Source organism: Cynocephalus volans, chromosome 1 (genome assembly GCF_027409185.1).
Source record: "Cynocephalus volans isolate mCynVol1 chromosome 1, mCynVol1.pri, whole genome shotgun sequence".
NCBI classification, from domain to species: Eukaryota; Metazoa; Chordata; class Mammalia; order Dermoptera; family Cynocephalidae; genus Cynocephalus; species Cynocephalus volans.
This window is the reverse complement of record NC_084460.1, coordinates 206,826,093-206,846,156: the sequence shown is the minus strand read 5'-3', so window position 1 is coordinate 206,846,156 and position 20,064 is coordinate 206,826,093. Positions and strand designations below refer to the sequence as shown.

The window sequence follows — 20,064 nt, the reverse complement described above, 5'->3', positions numbered from 1 at the left end:
ATATATGACATAGAATAATTTTCCCTATAAATGTTACACATAAACGTACTTATTTATATAATCAGGAAGTAAAAAATGTGGGTACAGTATTATTTTTAAAAAACAATCAGCGAAATTTCAATTTCTATTACTACTATATAAGCTGTGACCTGATCAGAAGTTTAGTTTCCATTTGATAAGAGGTTGAAGTGAATTTATTTGGGCTAGCTAAAAGAGGCAAGTAGCAGTAAAATGTTTTCAATGACCCACTTATAGAATTTATTTTATGAAAGCGAAATATGTCTCTTTATGTGTGTCAGTAATGGTGAGACAGCTTTTTGTTTCAAACAGGTTGCTAGGTTTTTGAAAGCAGATTATGCAATTTATTTTGATTGGATGAACCAAATAGTTCACTAAACCACATTTTTAAAAAGCCTTAGGTCTTTCTAGTTAAGATGTAAACATCTTGAAAATGAATAAAAAATTCATTTTCAAATGAAAACAAATTATAAAAATCTTTTAAATGATCTCCATTATTTTCTGAGAAATTATTGATTTGTATCTTTGAGTTTGAATTATAAAATAATGTTTTAAATAATACCCAATTTACATGAATTTTTTTTATACCCGATATGCAGGAATCCAAAGTTATTTCAATAGCATTCTTTACAGTGAAAGAAATGTAGAGTAACCATTTCATCATTAGTAGAGTTTTCAAAGGTTGCTACTGTCTAAATGCAGAATGCTGTGTGCACTGTCAGGAGTGAGCCCTTTCATATAGGGCAAGTAATTGAAATTCCTATAATAAGATGAGTAAGACATCTTCTTCATCTAATTCAGCTGTCCACAGCTAAATTAGTAGTTTGAGGTCAGGTATTTTACTAAACACATATGTAGTCGTAGGGTAACTTTTTTTTTTTTTTTTTTTTAATAAGTAAGACCTAAAGAGAAGCAGCCACTTCTTTTTTTTTTGTCTTTTTCGTGACTGGTACTCAGCCAGTGAGCGCACCAGCCATTCCTATATAGGATCCGAACCCGCGGCGGGAGCGTCGCTGCGCTCCCAGCGCCGCATTCTCCCGAGTGCGCCACGGGGTCGGCCCAGCAGCCACTTCTTTTGGCCAGAAAAATGGACAAAAGTTAGTCTAGAGCAGAGATAACTACCTCTGGAGTTTTCTGGCCACCATCAGAACTGATTGAGGCTGAAAGTAAAATAGGGAAACCAAAAAAACTGAGAAAGAAAGGAGGGAAAGGAGAAAAAGAAAGAAAAGTTGACTATGGTAGACAGTACTGCTCTTAATTGCTTTCTGTGCCATTCTGGGAAATCAGTGACATGGGATGCCTATTCCTTTTATTGTTTTTTTCCCCTTAATTTCTTAATTTAATTGTAACAAATACATGACTATCTGCAGTTTATGTATTGCTGATAATAGTTAAGATAAAAGTACATGGTATCTTTTCTGGGGGTTCTAGAAGAAATAGTGAAGTATATGGTAGCTTTATTCACTTATCAAATGCTAAAATTTTACTTTCCTTAGGAGAACATTAGTATGCTATGCTGCACAAACATTGGTACTTCTCACTTATTGAGTTGCCTTAAAAAAAAAAAAAAAAAAAAAAACCACTAAGAATTCACAAGTAAGGTGTTTCATTAATTAAGGAATATATTTCTTTTATGGAATTCTTACAAATTAAAACATCTGCTCTGTAAGCATTTCTAGTGAGAATAGCTCTATATAGTCATATATATAGTCATTACAGCATGCCTTATCACCTCTGCCTTGTACTATATTAGACTATTAGACTTAAAAAATGTTTAGAGCAGGAATAGTTTTATTTACCCTAGGTTTCCCACAATGCATACCACACATAGTGAGTACTCAGTAAATGTGTCAGATTGATTTAATTAGATTTTATTTTTGTCTTATAGACATCAACTAGTCAGGCAATCTTCCGACTCCAGTCTGGCATCTGCTATCTCTTCCGAGAAACTTTAATTAACAAAGGTTTTGTGGAAATTCAGACTCCTAAAATTATTTCAGGTATGCTTCAAAATATTTCTTTTCATTTTTAAAAATAAATTAGCTCGGGCCAGCCCCGTGGCACACTCAGGAGAGTGTGGTGCTGGGAGTGCAGCAGTGCTGGGAGTGCAGCAGTGCTCCCGCCACAGGTTCGGATCCTATATAGGGATGGCCAGTGTGCTCACTGGCTGAGCGCGGTACGGGCGACACCACGCCAGAGGGTTGCGATTCCCTTACCGATCACAAAAAAAAAAAAAAAAAAAAATAGCTTTCCCCAAAGTTGCTTATGTATTTTTCTAATTTTAGAATCCCAGCTGTCCCTTAAGGTTTATTGCCATGAGACTACTTATTTCTAAGACCATGCTATCTATATAGCAACAATCAAATACTACAATGATACCACATCTCATTCCACGAGTCATTTTGTGATAATGAGTATAAAATGAGGCAAGAACACACAAAGCAAGATTCTTGTTACATAAGTTACACCAGGAACTATTTTCATTATATAGGCTTCTTTCAAAATTGGTATTGCAATTTTGCACAAACTGCATTGTAAAATCACTAAATACTACTAATTAATTCTCATTCTTATATGAGAATCTTAATTATTTTACCCTTTTTAGAGTTGCTTAAATAACACTAAAAAGTGTGTTACAAATGGCATTTGGTGACCAATAAAAATTGAACTTTGCGTTCTTAACAATTAGAAAAGTGATTATCTTTTTCTTTTAAGTTTTTACATGCCCAAATTAGGTGTTGGGGGGGGTTGTTGTTGTTTTGCTGGCCAGTATAGAGATCAAACCCTGGACCTTGGTGTTATCAGCACCACACTCTGACCAACTGAGCTAACTGGCCAGCCTCAAAAGTAGATTAAATAGCTTTGAAACTGAGGCAGAAAGGGAGCATGTATATCCAAAGAAGTAAATCTGATTTAAATATAAACTACTTAGAATCATATATAAGAAAATGTATAATAGGCTATAATTTATCTGCATTTCTTGATTTCCAGTTTTTCTTTTTCTTTTTTTTTAAGTGAACTACTTGAATCAAAAGTATAAACTTTTTACTAGAGTTTGCACTGATAAATTTACAGTTAATTATAATAATATAAATGTTTACATTTCAGCTGCCAGTGAAGGAGGAGCCAATGTATTTACTGTGTCCTATTTTAAAAATAATGCATATCTGGCTCAGTCCCCACAATTGTATAAACAAATGTGCATTTGTGCTGATTTTGAGAAGGTTTTCTGTATTGGACCAGGTAAGATTATGGTTTTTTCCAAGTTCATTAATTGTACAGTAGTTGTGATTTTAGAAACATATTTTACATATAGAATGTACAGATATTTTGAAAGCTTAAATTACTTCATCTTCAGACTACACAAACACTAGACTTTGAAGTAGAAATGACAATGTTTGGGTAGACATTAAAAAAATAGTAAGCTCAATAGTTCTTTAAACATTTGAACATCATTAATGTGAATAGAATCATAAGCATTATATATTCTTACAGAGGAATGCTGAAGAAAATGTTTATCTTGGGAATATCTCACTTTAAAAATGCATGCTTTGAAAATGTACACCATCTGAGATATATCTAAGTATATTATTTATTATACCTAAGTGCAGTTAGTATAAAATTAGCTCTTGATTGAACTGTCCTTTCAACTCCTTATCAACACCAAAGAACAAGTAGATGCTATCTTTCAAATAATATACTTTGTTGTCCTTTGTAACCCCTTACTATTGTTGTAAGTTGACAGTGTCCCTCTGTCCACTCTGCTACCGGTTTTACTCAAGAGCTGTTCTGTGTCTCTATTATTGCTTGCACTGTCCTTAGTATTGGTAATATGCTAATGTCCATCACAAACTACTAACAAATGTCTTAATAGATTGCATTAAGGCTGGCCAGTTAGCTCAGTTGGTTAGACCATGGTGCTCATAACACCAAGGTCCAGGATTCGATCCCTGTACTGGCCAGCCACAAAAAATAATAATAAAAAGTAAAAATTAAAATAAAATAGATTTCATTAACATGGTTTTTTAGATAATATTGGCTAAAAGTCATGTGCACATAATCATATGGCAAATTCTTTTATGAAGTTAATTGTAAGCAAAAAACCATCTTTACTTCATTCTTTAGAACTTGCCAAGTTATTTTATATATGTTTTTTGATAGCTTAATAAAAATTAAAAGCTTGCTAATAGAGAAACTGGCATGATCGTTAAATTTTTAATTTTCTGATCAAATTTATTGATCAATTATTTGTTGAACGCCTGCTGCATATATAGCTTTGTGCTAGGTACCGTGTACATAAAAGAAGAATCAACCAGCACTTATCAAATGTTAATGTGCACTCAAATCACATGGGGATCTTGTTAAAATGCAGATTCTGATCAGTAGATCTGGGGTGAGGTCTGAGATTCTGCAGTTCTCACAAGCTCCCAGATACTGTTGATGCTGCTGATTTGCAAACTGTGCTTTGAGTGACAAGGGAGTAAACATTGTCCCTGCTTCCAAGGCTGAATAAGACATGCATACATACAGCAGTCACAAGGAATAATCAAATAATTTTCACAACAAATAATCAGATTGTGCTGTACAGTCAGTACATTGATGTTAATTATGTAGTATAGATAGTAAGTGTAAGAAGAGGGAGAAAATGGAGTTTGCTATAGTCACCATAAAAGAAAATTCAAACTGAAACGGGCTTTAAGAACACAGTAAGATATATAGACAACAGACATGGCATTCTAGTCAGAGGAAGCAGGATAAGTAAACAGCAGGGACTACGGCAGAAAAAAATGAGACTAATCAGTATTTAGAAGAAATGAGAAATACCAGGGTTCTTCAAAAAAGTTCATGGAAAGATATGTATTATCTTTTATTTTTCCACAAACTTTTTGAAGTACCCTTGTACAGGTTAGGATTAAATTGTGAAAGCATAAAGGTTTTAGACTTTTTGTCATCTTATGTCTCATTACAGTAATCATTTGGGAACCATTGTAAGTTACTGAGTGAGGATGTGTTATAGGAATATTAATCTGGCAGTGATAAGCCGAGCTAGTCAGGAAGACTGGAAAAGAAGAAAACGCAAATAAGAATAATAAGAACTGGACTGATGTAATGGCTAGAATATATGTAATGTTACTTCATCTCTACAGAGTTTCATTTAACTTGAGTCAAGTTTTGATAAAATCGAGAACTCACTATCTTGCTCATAATTGAATCTATTTTTAATTATTGAGAAGGCACCTTAGGATCTCGTGTTCCGTCGGGGTTCTTATGAGCCTAATTTATTAATTTACATTTGGTAGAGCTTTTGCTACGTGACTGTAGGAGTTTGTAATGAACTTGCTGTCCAAGAGAATGCTGAAACAGTTTATCAAAGGTCCTGCCAGCTATATGATGATATGAAAATAGTATCACTTGAGTACTACTAAATAGAATCTTGTATTTAAATCCCAACTTATTCAAAATTTAAAACACCATTTTCTCCGTTTTCTCTTTGTTTCTTTTATTAACTTCACAGTATTCAGAGCTGAAGACTCTAATACCCACAGACATCTAACTGAATTTGTTGGTTTGGACATTGAAATGGCTTTTAATTACCATTACCATGAAGTTATGGAAGAAATTGCTGACACCATGGTACAGATATTCAAAGGACTTCAAGAAAGGTAAAAAGTATTTTATATTCCTAGATGGACTTAGTTTCAAATCAGTTTGGGTTCTTTTTGTTTTCGGGGGTGGGGGGGGTTGCAGCTGGCCCGTACAGATACGGGGATCCAAAGCCTTGAGCTTGGTGTTATAACTGAGTTGTTTTCGGGGGAAAAAAAAAATTCTTTAAATGAAGTTTTTATTGGAGTATTTATAAAGACTTTCCGTTTAGATGATCCGTTTAATTAGTTGGAAAAATTCACACTGAAAACAGTGTTTCTGGATCCATGTCAGTTGGGGCCTCAACTAGTTAGCCTCTTTTTGGTGGTGAAGTTTACCAGATTGTGGTACAGCCCAAATATATTTGTTTTTTTCCTTTATACTAACATCCTGAATACCTGAAGAAATAGAGCATGTGTTACTTTTATAGCAGTTTATTATTTGGGAGGTAGTTTGGGTTAGTGGGTCAGCTACTTCCAGATAACCTGAGTTCACATCACATCTCAGCCCTGCTACTTATCTGTGTGGGCTTTGTGCCCACACACTGTCTGTGCCTCAGTTTCCTCAGCTATTAAGTGAAAATAGTATTATTACTTACCTCAGAGATAAAAAGTCCCTTCAGTCTGCTAGTTTCTAATCTTTACTGAATCTGTCCACATATAAATTAAGCCTGTGTCAGGAATGGTTAATTCTTAAATAGGTTTATATTTACAATGAGTGCTCAGTAAAGATTAGAGACTTAATAGACTGAAGGGACTTTGTACTTATTTGGTGAATTATAGAAATATTAGACGTGTTCAAGATGTTTAGAAAATTTAATTATGTAAAATGTCCACTTTAAGTACATCCTCTAAACTGGCAAATAGTTTTTCTCTTAAAGGTCATTGAAAGTTGTTTACATGTGATGATGTTTAACATAGAGAAAATAGGAAAAGAAAATGGAGAGCAAGTTAAGTTGGTCAAGAGAGTCTCCTTTTTTTTCAAGCATTAGGTACATCATAATAGGCTTATCTAGTATTTTAATAACTAATGAAGAACTACTTGAAATTTTTCTTTGAAGACCACCAATTTAACTGTTTATTGTTGATGTATTTAATATGCTTCGCTGATATTTTAAGAGTCCAAAAATACGAATTTTATTTACTCCAGTGCAAGGCTAATGAGTAAATTCAAGAATGCAGAAATTAATCATTGATCATACATAAAAATACTATAACATGAGCACCAATATTTTCCAGGAATTCTCGGCATTGCTTTTGTACCTTTGATGACTAATTTGTACTCAGAAATATTTTGATGCAGTTTATCTTAAGCAGTTTTCATTCACATAGTCCACGAAACAACTGATGTTTCCTTATAAAACAAAATATCCTTTAACATGATGATGAAGGAACACAACCTTTCTCATTTTCTCTTCATGTTTATAATTCAAGAACGTTTCTGAAACCCATTTATTTTAGATAGTGATAGCTTCTCTATTTAATATCAGTGTTTGAAATTTCCACTTTTTTATAATAAGCATGAATCCGGTGCGTGGGATTAATCAAGACCATGTGCAAATCATAGACTTGGACACCATTATTGCTGAACTTTTTCAGTAGACTTAAGTGGCAATTGAAAATAAAAGCCTTCTTTCTATATTCCATAAGTCATTTAGGAATTTTTAGTTTCTGTGTCACTTGTAAATTGGGTTACCTGGCTTGTGTCATATTTCTCTCATGTTTTTAATTAGTATTTATCTCTCATAGAAAAATCATATAGAAATGTATTTTAAGGTATCAGTCATATTTTTGTATTATCACTGATAGATATGAATGGGGACTAATATCCAAAACAAAGAAAAGCTGTTTAAAAATCAATTATTGAGTTTTCCTAACTCTTCTTGTATCAATATTTTAATAAATCTATGGCTAAGCTTTATTGTTCCCAATAAGAAAGTTCTCAAGACAAACTAAGAAGTGATAGAGTTTAATTTCTAGAATATAAATTCTAGATAGAGAATTCTGTATGTAGAATATAAGCATATTTTTTAAGTCTTTTAATTATGAAAAGTTTCAAAATACATAGAAAAGTATGAACACTAGCCTAATAACCACCATGTACTCATTACCCAGTTTCAACCACTGTCAACCAATGGCCAATTTTGTTTTACCCATTTCCTTCACCCCCTTTTACTTTGAAGCAAATCCCAGCTATCATTTTATTCATAAATACTTTAGCAAAAATATACTTTTTTGATCTTGATAAAAGTTCATCTTCTACAGCAGAATTCAGTTCAATGCAGTAAACATTTGTCTTTTCCTACAGTGTATAGGGTAGGCACTATAGGGATTATCAAAATGGGAAAGAAATTGGCACTTCCCTAAACAAATTTCCAATATAAAGGGAATAGAGGAGGGTAAGACACATATTCATTAATTTTGTCTTCCTTGATGATAACAAGTGTCGTTAAAGGATTAAAGAGTCAAATTATGCTTCATAAAATGGGTATTTTATATTTCTAACAGTGGTAGCCAATGTAAGTTATGAAGTTTTAATTCTTTAATGCTTCTTTGGTTACAAAAACATGAGACTGAGAAATGGTGTTATATATTATAAGTATTGAAATTTTATTCTTTAACGTAATAATTTGATAATGCTTTTCCTAGTTCATATACTGATTCAAAGAATGATTTTGTATATTGCCACAGTGACCTCTTGTGGGGAAAGCATTTATCTCACTCATTTCACTAACTCAAAATTATTATACAAATAGGTTTCAGACTGAAATTCAAATGGTGACTAAACAGTTCCCATGTGAGCCTTTCAAGTTTTTGGAGCCAACTTTAAGACTAGAGTATTGTGAAGCATTGGCTATGCTTAGGGAAGCTGGAGTCGAAATGGGAGATGAAGATGACCTGAGGTTTGTCTTTGTGATTGTTAACACTTCAGTAATTAGGTTTAAGGTATAAAGAAAGAATATATTAGTAAATGGTGGTGATTTTTCACCTAGCTGATAAATTTTATTAACTGAAGTATATAATATGATGCAATTTTATGTAATGTATGATCTGAAATAAAAATATTATGTTTAATATGGTTTGCTTAAGCTTCAATAATTTCATGAATAAACACCGTTTTTCATCCCCCCTCATATTTGTAAGTTTTGCCTATAATTTTATCATCTAATCTAGAACTCATCTTTTCAAGTCAATGGTGTTAGACGCCCCCCACTCTAAATCCAGCAATCTAAATCCATCCCACAGAGGATTAAGATATAAAACCGTTAACATCTCCAAAAGTTATAGAAATCACTGTTCTTTATTTGATGTACACTATTATATTATCTAAATTCAGGTCATAGCACTTATAATTTTGATACAAACTATGTAGTTTAATAAAGATTAAAAATTACTGTCTCTTTATATTTTATTCAAGAGTTCCTAGTTAAAATATTGGAACCATCACAGAAAGGGGGTGATTACTGTCATTTTTTAGAATTTTTTAAAAACATATTCACCCTGGGCCGGCCCCGTGGCGTACTCGGGCGGGTGCAGTGCTGGGAGCACAGCAGCGCTCCCGCCAAGGGTTCGGATCCTATATAGGGATGGCCGGTGCGCTCACTGGCTGAGCGCGGTGTGGCCAGTCTCAAAAAAAGACAAAAAACAAAAAACAAAAAACATTCACCCAAAATTCTTTATTTATTTTTGCTTGTGTAACAAAAATATATATATATAGTTATATATTTTTTTTTTTATATATATATATATGGTTTTAAAACCATATATATATATTTTTTTTTATATATATATATATATATATATGGTTTTAAGCCTCCCCCTGCATTGCTTGTTGACATTTTAAGGCAAACCATAAATTGGTATTACTTTATGTTGGGCAATATTTTCTTAATATTTTGGAAATTGTTCTTAAATAAGAAAGAACCTAAAGTAGCTAGCTCTTGGCAATAGAAATTTGACATATTTATATAAACATTATTACATTTTAAAGACTTGCAAATACCAATTTTTGTTTTATAAACTTTTGATAAAGTAACAAAAGAGGGAGCCCATTTAATGGCAAGACTAGCCCATGTTGGTATAGTGAACTTTTAGTAGTTGTGATTATAGGAAATTACTTTATAATATTTCTAAATCAATGAATTGCTAAATTCTATTTACGGTTTTAAGTAAATATTTGACTGAACCTACTGAGTCCCTGTACCAGGTACATTCATAAGTGGTTTTCAATAGTACTTGCCTTTTAAAAAAGGAGTACGATAGACAACTATGTGTTTTGATCGAATTTTTTATCCTTTGAGAACTTCAAATAGAAGTGGTGCCTTATTAACTTAAAACTCTTTTAAGTCGTTATTTGATCTTCAAGCACCCGATTTCATGTTGTTTTTTTTTTTTCAGTACACCAAATGAAAAACTGCTGGGTCGTTTGGTAAAGGAAAAGGTAGGATTCTTTTGTACATGCTGAGTTTCTTTTTCTAAATCTGAAAATGTATTCTGATACTAAAGAAGAATTGCAGAGAGGACTAATCTTCCTAGAATGGTATGATTCCAGAATAAATAAAAACCAAGTGGGAAACTATATTTTTTAGAAAACACAAAAACAAATATTTGCAAATAAGCTCAGCCCAAATGGTTTGATTAACTCAATAGTTGTTATTTGTACTGAACTCTACTGAGGTGTCTCTAAAAGTGATACCTATATGTCAGATAGTCAGATTAGATAGGACCTAAAAATTACTTGAAATTATTTAGAAATGGTTTTCCCATTGCTAAATGCTAAATGGTGCCCCTGCTGTCTCATGATACTTGAAGAGGAATGAGCTTCCTTTCTGCCTCTTATGTGAACACCGCTTTCCTATCTCATTTTCTAAAATTAAAATTCCAAAGAGGATAAAAGCTAAACTTACTGTGGTCTTTTTTTAAAAATTAAGAGTGATGTAATAAAATGAAAATAGTCCTAGAGCTCCTCCTGCTGGTTGCACTTGAAATTGTTAAACTGACTGGAGACTCACATGTTTCTGAAACCTTACAATATTGAGTTTATACATTTAAAGAATGCTGTTTCTGGGAGCTGACTGTATAGCTTAGTTGGTTAGAGGGTAATGCTGATAATACCAAGGTCCAGGGTTCAATCCCTGTACCAGTCGTCAAAAAAAGTTGAAATGTAACTGATTTCTTCTTAGCTTAAATGTAAGATGTAGTAAATATTCTTTCTAAGAAAAATGTCATCGTTTCATATTAATGTTATTTATTTCTTTCAATTGTAGTTTTCATTTGAAGAAAACTGCCATATTTCACTTGTATATCTAACAAAAATTTAAATTATTGGGAAAATAATACAAGTTTTTGGAAGATGAGTATTGTAAAAGATGTTAGTTTTTCCCAAAATAATTTGTAGATTCAACAGTTTCTATGAAACCCAAAAGGATTTTGGATACTTTAGCAAAACAGTTATAAAATGCATCTGAAAGACTAAATGAGCTAGAATAACAAAGTAAAAAATGAAAATTAGTGATGTTTATTGCAGCATAATTTACAATAGGGGAGAAATTGGAAAGACATTACATGTCAAAAAGAAATAGAAAAAAATGAATATGTGAACTATAATTGAATAATAAACAACTCCTAAAAATGAGGTATTAGAAGAATTTATGACATCATGGCAAAATGCTATAGAATACAGATGTTACTTGAAAAAAGTAGGATACTCATTGTATGTATATACAGTGTAATTACAATAATTTTTAAGAACAAAAATTATGCATTAAAAAAGTAAGTTAATTACCAAATGTTAGCCTTATTTTAACTATTAAAAAGTGTATATTAATTACATTTATTCTCTTTATAGTATGACACAGATTTTTATATTCTCGATAAATACCCATTGGCAGTAAGACCTTTCTATACCATGCCTGATCCAAGAAATCCTGTAAGTTATTTGGTTTTAAATGTTTGGGGGAAGAAGCAAGACTTTATTGTCAGTGTATCAAATTGTATTATGGGAATAATGGTTTTAATTAATAATTTGCAGTTTCGATAGACACATTGTTATAGGTATTACTACTGGTATCTGTCAGTATAGGTCAAAATGATATTGTGAAATTTGAGTATTCTAGCAAATTAGCCTACAAAGCCTATATTAAATCATTCTCCTGGGTCACTTTTATGAAGATTTATAAGAAAGAAAGACCATATAAATGATAAATAGTACTACCAGATTTGCACACTTTAGCAAATCATCTTGTCATTGACCTTGAACTGAGAATTTACATTGTTTCCTGGGAGTTAATCTAAATAATGTTTTGGCCTTTCAGTATTTTTCCATTATAGTGGTTCCTATCTTAGAGATCCTCAGAATCACCTGGAGGGCTTTTTAAAACATAGATTGCTGGCACACTACCCAGAGTTTCTGATTACTGTAGTTGGTGTGGGGTGGGGGCCTGATAATTTGCATTTCTAACAAGTCCCAGGAAATACTGAAGCTGCTAGGTCAGGAATCACACTTTGAGAACCATTTATGTGGTTTATTGAAAGACTGGGAAGTAAGTTAAAACTACTGTTATCAGATAACTGATAGGGAGTAGGTTAAGCTTTGGTAAATTAATTTTCAATTTAATTTCCTTATAAAGACTAACACCTGTTTATATTGAAGTTCCAAAAGTGACCCAAAAGTCATGTCACACTTAAAACCATTTCAGATGATAAAGTGAAATAAGGATCAGCACTACTTCTTAATAGTTAGATGTGGCGCTTTGATTTGTTATTAGGGGATGTGAGTGAAGAGCACAAAATATGATACAGGCAAGAAAGGATGTATTATTCAACCCTCAGTAGTTTAATTTTACTTTGGAGAAACAAATTATTTTCACTGAAATAGATTACGTCATTAATTCTAAAAAAAAATGGACTTGCTCTTCATGCAGCAGAGATTTTTTTTCCCACCTATGTGTAATTGAAATAGGATGATAGCCACTTGAAGAGTAGTGTTTTTGTTTGTTTTTCCTACAGAAACAGTCCAACTCTTATGATATGTTCATGAGAGGAGAAGAAATATTGTCAGGAGCTCAAAGAATACATGATCCTCAGCTGCTAACAGAGAGAGCATTACATCATGGAATTGGTAAAAAACTCAAAGTATAGTTAGGAGAATGTATATTCTGAAATAATACATTTTAAACATTTTAAAGACTTTCCAGGAACATAGTCCTTTTTTGTTTCTTTGTTTTAGAAAGTAGTTATTTCTATGGAAATTTTATTCTGTTGTGTCTAGTAAAGTGGGCTTTAGTATCAGAAAGGTATGCTTTCATTAACTTTATTTACAAAGATGTATTCCAATGTGATGAATATACCATATCTGAAATAGTTGGACTAACACTAAAGATGATCTTGTAATGTACTTGGTTTACATCTTTTGGTCCTTGTCAGGATAATTTTTTTAACCTGTTAGTCTTTTTTTAATCTTCATAGAAAAGTAATTGCTTTTGTAATTTTTTAAGCTTAGAAAGACAATAAATTATATTTTGTTTTGTGTTTTTTTGTAGATTTGGAGAAAATTAAGGCTTATATTGATTCCTTCCGCTTTGGAGCCCCTCCCCATGCCGGTGGAGGCATTGGTAATATTCTGTTACTGCTTACAAATAAGTCTATAATTGCTAAGTATAAAACAAATTTGAATTGTAAGAATTTTTTTAAGTGAGTTATGACTAAGTGGAAATTTGATTTCCAATGAACAAAATGAACAGCTAATTTGTGTGTTCTAAAATATTATTGTAATAAAGTTCTAGCCATCCCTTTTTTCTTAAGTTTAGAAGCCAAGTGTCTTAAAAATCTTGAGTATCCTGTTTTCTTTCTGCTACTATAAGCTCATTCAGATGAACCCAAATTAAAGCTTTGTCAGTAATTAGCTCCAAGAGCTGCTAACTGTTTTTATTGAAATGTAGCATTTCATTGACTTTTAGGACCACTTCTAGAGTATATGTAAGAGACTGCTCTGCAATTTGAAATGAGTAAATATTTAACTCATGTTTTGGATGTTCATATCAAAGACTCTTAAAAAGAATTCTGAATGTATAGTTTTGTTGAAGTTTTTGTTTGTTGTTTGGGGATTTTTTGGTGAATAAGTAATATACTTAACAAAAATTTCAAATTAAAAGGATAAGGAACCCTAGTCTTTTCAACAAATGGTACAGAGAAACCTGATAATCATATGCAAAAAGAATGAAATTGGACCTTTACCTAATACCATATACAAAAATTCACTCAAAATGAATCAAAGTCCTAAATGTAAGACCTAAAACTATAAAACTCTTGAAGAAAACATAGAGTAAAAGCTTCATGATATTGATTTAGCAATAATTTCTTAGATATGATGCCAAAGGCTCAGGCAACAAAAGAAAAAATAGACAAATTAAACTTAAGAAAATGTAAAAATTTTGTGCATCAAAAGAACTGTCCACTAAAAGGCAACCCACAGAATGGGAGAAAATATATGCTAATTATATATCTGATAAGGGATTAATATCCAGAATATATAGAGAACTCCTAAAACTCAACAACAACAATAAAAACCTGATTTAAAAATGCACAAAGAACTTGGAGAGACATTTCTCCAAAGAAAATATACAAACATCCAATAAGCTTATGAAAACATGCTCAACATCACTAATCATTAGTAAAATACAAATTAAAATGACGATGAGATACCACCTCACACCCATTAGCATGGCTACTATTAAAAAGAAAAAACAGACAATAACAAGAGTTGGCAAGGATGCAGAGAAATTAGAACCCTTGTATACTTTTGGTGAAACTGTAAAATGGTCCAACTGCTGTGGAAAACAGAATGGCAATTCCTCAAAAAATTTAAAATAGAATTATCATTATGATCCAGCAGTTTCACTTCTGGGTATATGTCAAAAACAATTGAAAATAGGGTCTCAGAGAAATATTTGTACACCCCTGTTAATAGCAGCATTATTCACAATAGCTAAAACACAGAAGCAACCCAAGTATCCATCCACAGGTGAATGGATATGCAACATGTGGTATATACATACAATGTAATACTATTCAGCCTTAAAAAGGAAGGAAATTTTGGGCCGAGCCCGTGGCGCACTTGGTAGAGTGCTGCACTGGGAGTGCGGCGACGCTCCCGCCGCAGGTTCGGATCCTATATAAGACTGACCGGTGCACTCACTGGCTGAGTGCCGGTCACGAAAAAACGACAAAAAAAAAAAAAAAGGAAGGAAATTTTGACATATGCTGTAAAATGGATGAACCTCGAGGACATTATGCTAAGTAAAATAAGCCAGTCACAGTAAGGAAAATACTGTATAATTATATTTATGTAAGGTACTCAGAGTAGTTAGAGTCATAGAAGCAGAGAGTTGAATGGTAGTTGCCAGGGTCTGAGGTGAGGAATAAATGGGGAGTTACTATTTAGTGGGTACAGAGTTTCAGTTTTACAAAATAAAAAAAAAGAGTTATGGTCCACCAAAAAAGTGTTAGAACTAATAAGTGAATTCAGTAAAGTTACAGGACACAAAAGCAACATACAAAAATCAGTAGCATTTCTATATATAAACAATGAACTATCTGAAAAAGAAGAAAACAATCTTATTTGATATGGTGATTTTTTTTTTTTAAGATTAGTCTTAGATCACTGTAATACAAGGCTCAAGTTTTCATCTGCAGATAGATGTCTTTTGGTAAAGAAATAGCAATAAAAATGTTAGTTCTCTTATTTATATTTATATTTACAGTATTCCTTTAAAATCTTTAAAAGTTGTTGCTATGTAAGAATATTCTTTGACCTTGCCTTTTTTGTGTGATATGTTAGCCTTCTAAAACTTTAATGAAATAAATGAATCAAAATGCACACAAAGAGTTTCTTTTGCTAGTACTGCTCTGCTTCTTAGGTGGAACTTGGTCATTTATTTAGTTTTTTTTTTTTTTTTTTTTTCAAGATGACCTGTATACGGATCTTAACCCTTGACTTGGTGTTGTCAGCACCATGCTCACCCAGTGAGCTAACCGGCCATCCCTATATGGGATCCGAACCCATGGCCTTGGTGTTAATCAGCACCACACTCTCCCGAGTGAGCCATGGGCCGGCCGCCATTTATACAGATTTTGGTGGTTCACATTTCAGACTCCATACCACTAAGAATATCTCACGTAGTCCTTCCCACATACAGCATCATCTCCACTTCTGAATCAATACCCAAAACATCCAATTTTAGATAAATGTAAAATAAGTACTTTTCCTTCCTAACAAGGAAAAGTATCTAGTTGAACAATGATATTAGGTTAGTAGTTCTAAGTAAATAAGACCCTTAGAGGTTTTCAGAAAAAGAATTAATGATCATTTTGTTTCCCCAGGGTTGGAGCGAGTGACTATGCTGTTTTTGGGATTGCATAATGTTCGTCAGACCTCCATGTTCCCTCGTGATCCCAAACGACTCACTCCTTAAAGAAAGTCTTGCTTTTTATTCTTTCCAGTAACCTGCTGTGTTGATCAGGCTGTACCTTAGGTACTTAAATATGCAAGAGAATAAATGTCTTATCTAAAGTACCAGTATTATTTTTGGATTAAATGAGTATAGATTAGTTTAAAAGAGAAGATTTTTTATAACTTCAGAAATGCTTTAGCAGGAAATGCTTGAACATTTTAATAAGAACTTCATATGGTTATGTTAAAAATTCATATTCCGTTACTAATATAAATGTTAACAAGAGTTTTTAACAGTTAAGATTATGCAAAATTTTTTTCTTTTCTATATTACAATGGACACAGAATTAATGTCTTACATTTAAATATTTGAGTTTATTTTTTAAAATTTTGACATTGAGATAAGAACAATTGGGGAACTATCTGAGATTTTAATGAATGTATAATTGGCATATTATGGAAAATGAGCCAGAAAGTATCACTTCTTAAAAGTTATGCCCAGAAATCATGTACAGCAGGTGAAAATACTGGTGAGAAAATATTGAATATAATATTGTATTAAATTGTTGAATTCTAAACCTGAATTTCAATAAAATTTTAAAGCTAAATTATAGTTTGTCTTCATGTACTTTTGTGGCAGTCTGATTTTATAACTTTATCTTGGCATTTATAATTAGGCAAAAGAAAAAATATACAACTGGCTTAATGTAAATGTATGAAAACTGATATATTCTTAACAGATATTCACTCATGGGTGTAAGGATACAGCTCTTAAAGCTGACAGATTAGGTTGATTAAGAGAGATCATTCCATGGTTTAAAAAATATTGCAGAATTTTCTGTTTTCGTTTTTAATTTATACTAGTACTTAGTGAATCTTGCTAAAATGCACTTATGTCTTACCCACCAAAAAGAAATTCTGTTAGAATTACAATTAGAAACACTTTCCTTCGAGATTATTATGTTGATACTGATGTTGGTTTTACAGTAATTAAATAAGTAATGGGCAATGCATAACAATGTAATGCAGATATTTTCCTATAAGGAGAGAAAAAATAATATGCAGGAAAATAGGAGGGTCACAAAGGTAGGAAGTTACCCCTGAACCATAAACATATGCCCATTATTTTTGAAAGTTAAAGGGAACATTATTTCATACCTAGGTTATGAGCTCTTTGAAAGTACAGACTCAATTTTTATATCTTTCTTTCATATCCTACCAGAGTAACTTAATATAGTAGGTACCCCAAAAGTGTTTGAATAATTCACACCAAGAATAAAATGGACCACTACCCATCATTTTCTCTTTTTTTTTGGTGGCTGGCCAGTACAGGGATTGAACCCTGGACACCTGGACATTGGTGTTTTATCAGCACCACACTCTAACCAACTGAGCTAACTAGCCATCCTAGAATTGTTTTGTTTTGTTTTGTTTGGGTGGTTGGCCAGTACAGAAATCTGAACCCTTGACCTTGGTGTACTTATTTCCTATATTGTGTAATTCCCAGACTTTAAAGTAGTACAATAATAATGGCCCTAGAGCTGTTCTTCTCAGTTTCATATAATTATAGCATCTTTCAAAATACAGTTAGCCCTCCATATCCTTGAGTTCTGTATCCACAGATTCCATCAACCATGAATTGAAAATATCCGAAAAATAAAAAATAACTACAATAAAAATACAAGCTTTAAAAGTGCAGTATAAAAACTGTATACATGGCATTCACATTGTATTATATATAAGTAACCTAGAGATTAAGGTATATAGAAGTATGTGTGTTACTTATATGCAAATACTATGCCATTTTATATACGGGACTTGAGTATCAGACTTTGGTATCGTGGGAGTTCTTTTAAAATTATCATTTAAATATTTTTTAGAATTTCATTTTGGTTTTTCTATTGGTGTTTCAGCCAAACTTTGTATTTTTTTTTAATGATTGCTCTAGAGATTACAATATACATCTTTAACTTTTACAGTCCACTTATAGTTGCTAATATTTAAGAATGCTGCATCTATGTTTATAGCCATAATTTTATGTTTTATACTGTCTCTTCCAGTTTAGATTGCTATGACATACCAGGCTCTTTTGTTTTTTGAAACAGTTTGTATGAGACAGTTTTATATTTAATGAAATAATGTTCATAGTATTCTGTTATGGTTTTAAAAAATTTAACTTCACCTTTTTATTTGTGCCTTTTCTCTAACTCTTTATAATCATTAGTCTTATTAGGCATTTGTCTATTTTTTTAATCTGTTCAACTAATGTCTTTAGTTTTGATCCCATGATCCTCTCTATTGTATTTTTTTTTTAGTTCATTGTTTCTGTTCTTGTATCATTTTCCTTCCATCTGCTTTCTTTAAGATTTTTTCCCTAGTTTGCTAAATTTTTGTTTTCTTTTTTATACTCAACAGTTAATTAAATATACTGACTTGTTTTTATCAGTTTTTGTTCTCAGCATTGTTTCTTATATCTGAATGTTTCATCTAGGTTCCCTTTTCTTCTTACTGAAATACTTCTTTAATATTTCTTTAAGTTAGGGTTTGTTAAACTCTAGGAGTATGCTACACTATGGAATGATAGTTTGGCTCACTATAAAATTCTAGGTTAGCAGTTATTTTCCCTTAGCACTTTGAAAAGTTACACCAGTAATTCTGACATCTTTGTACCTATGAGCACTTTGTTGTCATTCTAATTGTCTTTCCTTTATAGATATCTGTCCTTTTTCTTTATTTGCTTTTAAGTTGCCTTTTTATCCTTGTTGTTATACTACTTCCCTATGTATAGGATTGACAGTTACTCATCTTGCTCAGTATTCAGTGCATTTATTGTCTAGGACCAACATTTGCTTTTAATTATTAAAAATTCTCAGCAATTATCTCTTCAAATATTGCTTCTATACCATTTCCTCCATCTTCTTTTGAAATGCGAATTAAATAACTATTGGGCCTCTCAACTATTCGTTTTTTTTTGTTTGTTTTCTTGGTGGCTGGCTGGTACAGGAGTTGAACTGTGGACTTCGGTATTATCAACATCACGCTCTAATCAACTGAGCTAATTGGCCAGCCCTCTCAGCTATTCTATCGTGTCTTACATTTTTCGTCATTGTTTCCATACTGTGTTCTGGATGAGTTCCTCAGTGCTGTCTTCTAATGTATATAATTATTCTTCAAATATGCCTAGTCAAAAATTAACCCCATTTTTGCATTTTTTCATTTCAGTGACTATATTTTTCATTTTTAAAGTTTCTAATTAGTTATCTCCTTTATGAATATTTTTGTTCATACATTCTTTAGCGGCAGTTATGTCCTCATTTATGTCTTACAATAATTCCTTATCAGACTCTTACAAAATATCTTGCCTATGTCTTGCTTTGTTTTTGTCTGTTCTTGCTATGTGTTCACATACATATGTTTATGACACATAAACTCACTGGACCATCTTGAGGTAGATGATTATAATATGAAAGAAGAAAATAATATTTACAAAATGATTAGGTGCTGTTTTCCAGCACAGTAGTTTTCTTTTTTTTTCCTTTTTCTAATTCTTTATATGAAGTTAATGTAACCTTGATTTCCAAAACTTGAAAAGGACATTACAATAAAGGAAAATTACAGACCAATCTCTTCTCACTAATATAGACACAAAAATTCTCAACAGATTGAATCCAGCAACATATTAAAAAATATGAAATATTAACAAATCTAATCTGGCAATATATAAAAAGGATAATTTAACAGGAGTTTATTGTAAGCATGGAAGGGTGGTTTAACTTTCCAAAATCAATCACTTTTAATCAACACAGTAACAGAAAAAGGAAGAAAAATCATATAATCATATCAATAGATGCAGTACTTAAAATAATTCAATAGTCATTCAAATAAAAAAGAAAGAAACCTTACCAAATGAGGAATAGAAGGGAATATTCTTAATCTGATAAAAGTTATTAACAA

General features: G+C 32.0%; 1 protein-coding gene across 2 annotated transcripts in view; it reads left to right on the top strand.

Annotated features, from left to right (window-relative positions):
* Positions 1 to 16,718, top strand: part of DARS1 (aspartyl-tRNA synthetase 1) — a 76,843-nt gene extending 60,125 nt beyond the window's left edge. For both annotated transcript variants that reach the window (XM_063094945.1, XM_063094952.1), the window contains exons 8-16: positions 1,907 to 2,018; positions 3,127 to 3,261; positions 5,534 to 5,681; positions 8,417 to 8,563; positions 10,059 to 10,101; positions 11,509 to 11,589; positions 12,669 to 12,780; positions 13,202 to 13,273; positions 16,041 to 16,718. In XM_063094945.1, coding sequence (XP_062951015.1) covers positions 1,907 to 2,018; positions 3,127 to 3,261; positions 5,534 to 5,681; positions 8,417 to 8,563; positions 10,059 to 10,101; positions 11,509 to 11,589; positions 12,669 to 12,780; positions 13,202 to 13,273; positions 16,041 to 16,132 — 942 coding nt within the window. In that variant the 3' untranslated portion in view covers positions 16,133 to 16,718. The remainder of the gene's footprint in view (positions 1 to 1,906; positions 2,019 to 3,126; positions 3,262 to 5,533; positions 5,682 to 8,416; positions 8,564 to 10,058; positions 10,102 to 11,508; positions 11,590 to 12,668; positions 12,781 to 13,201; positions 13,274 to 16,040) is intronic.
* The last annotated feature ends 3,346 nt before the right edge of the window (positions 16,719 to 20,064 follow it).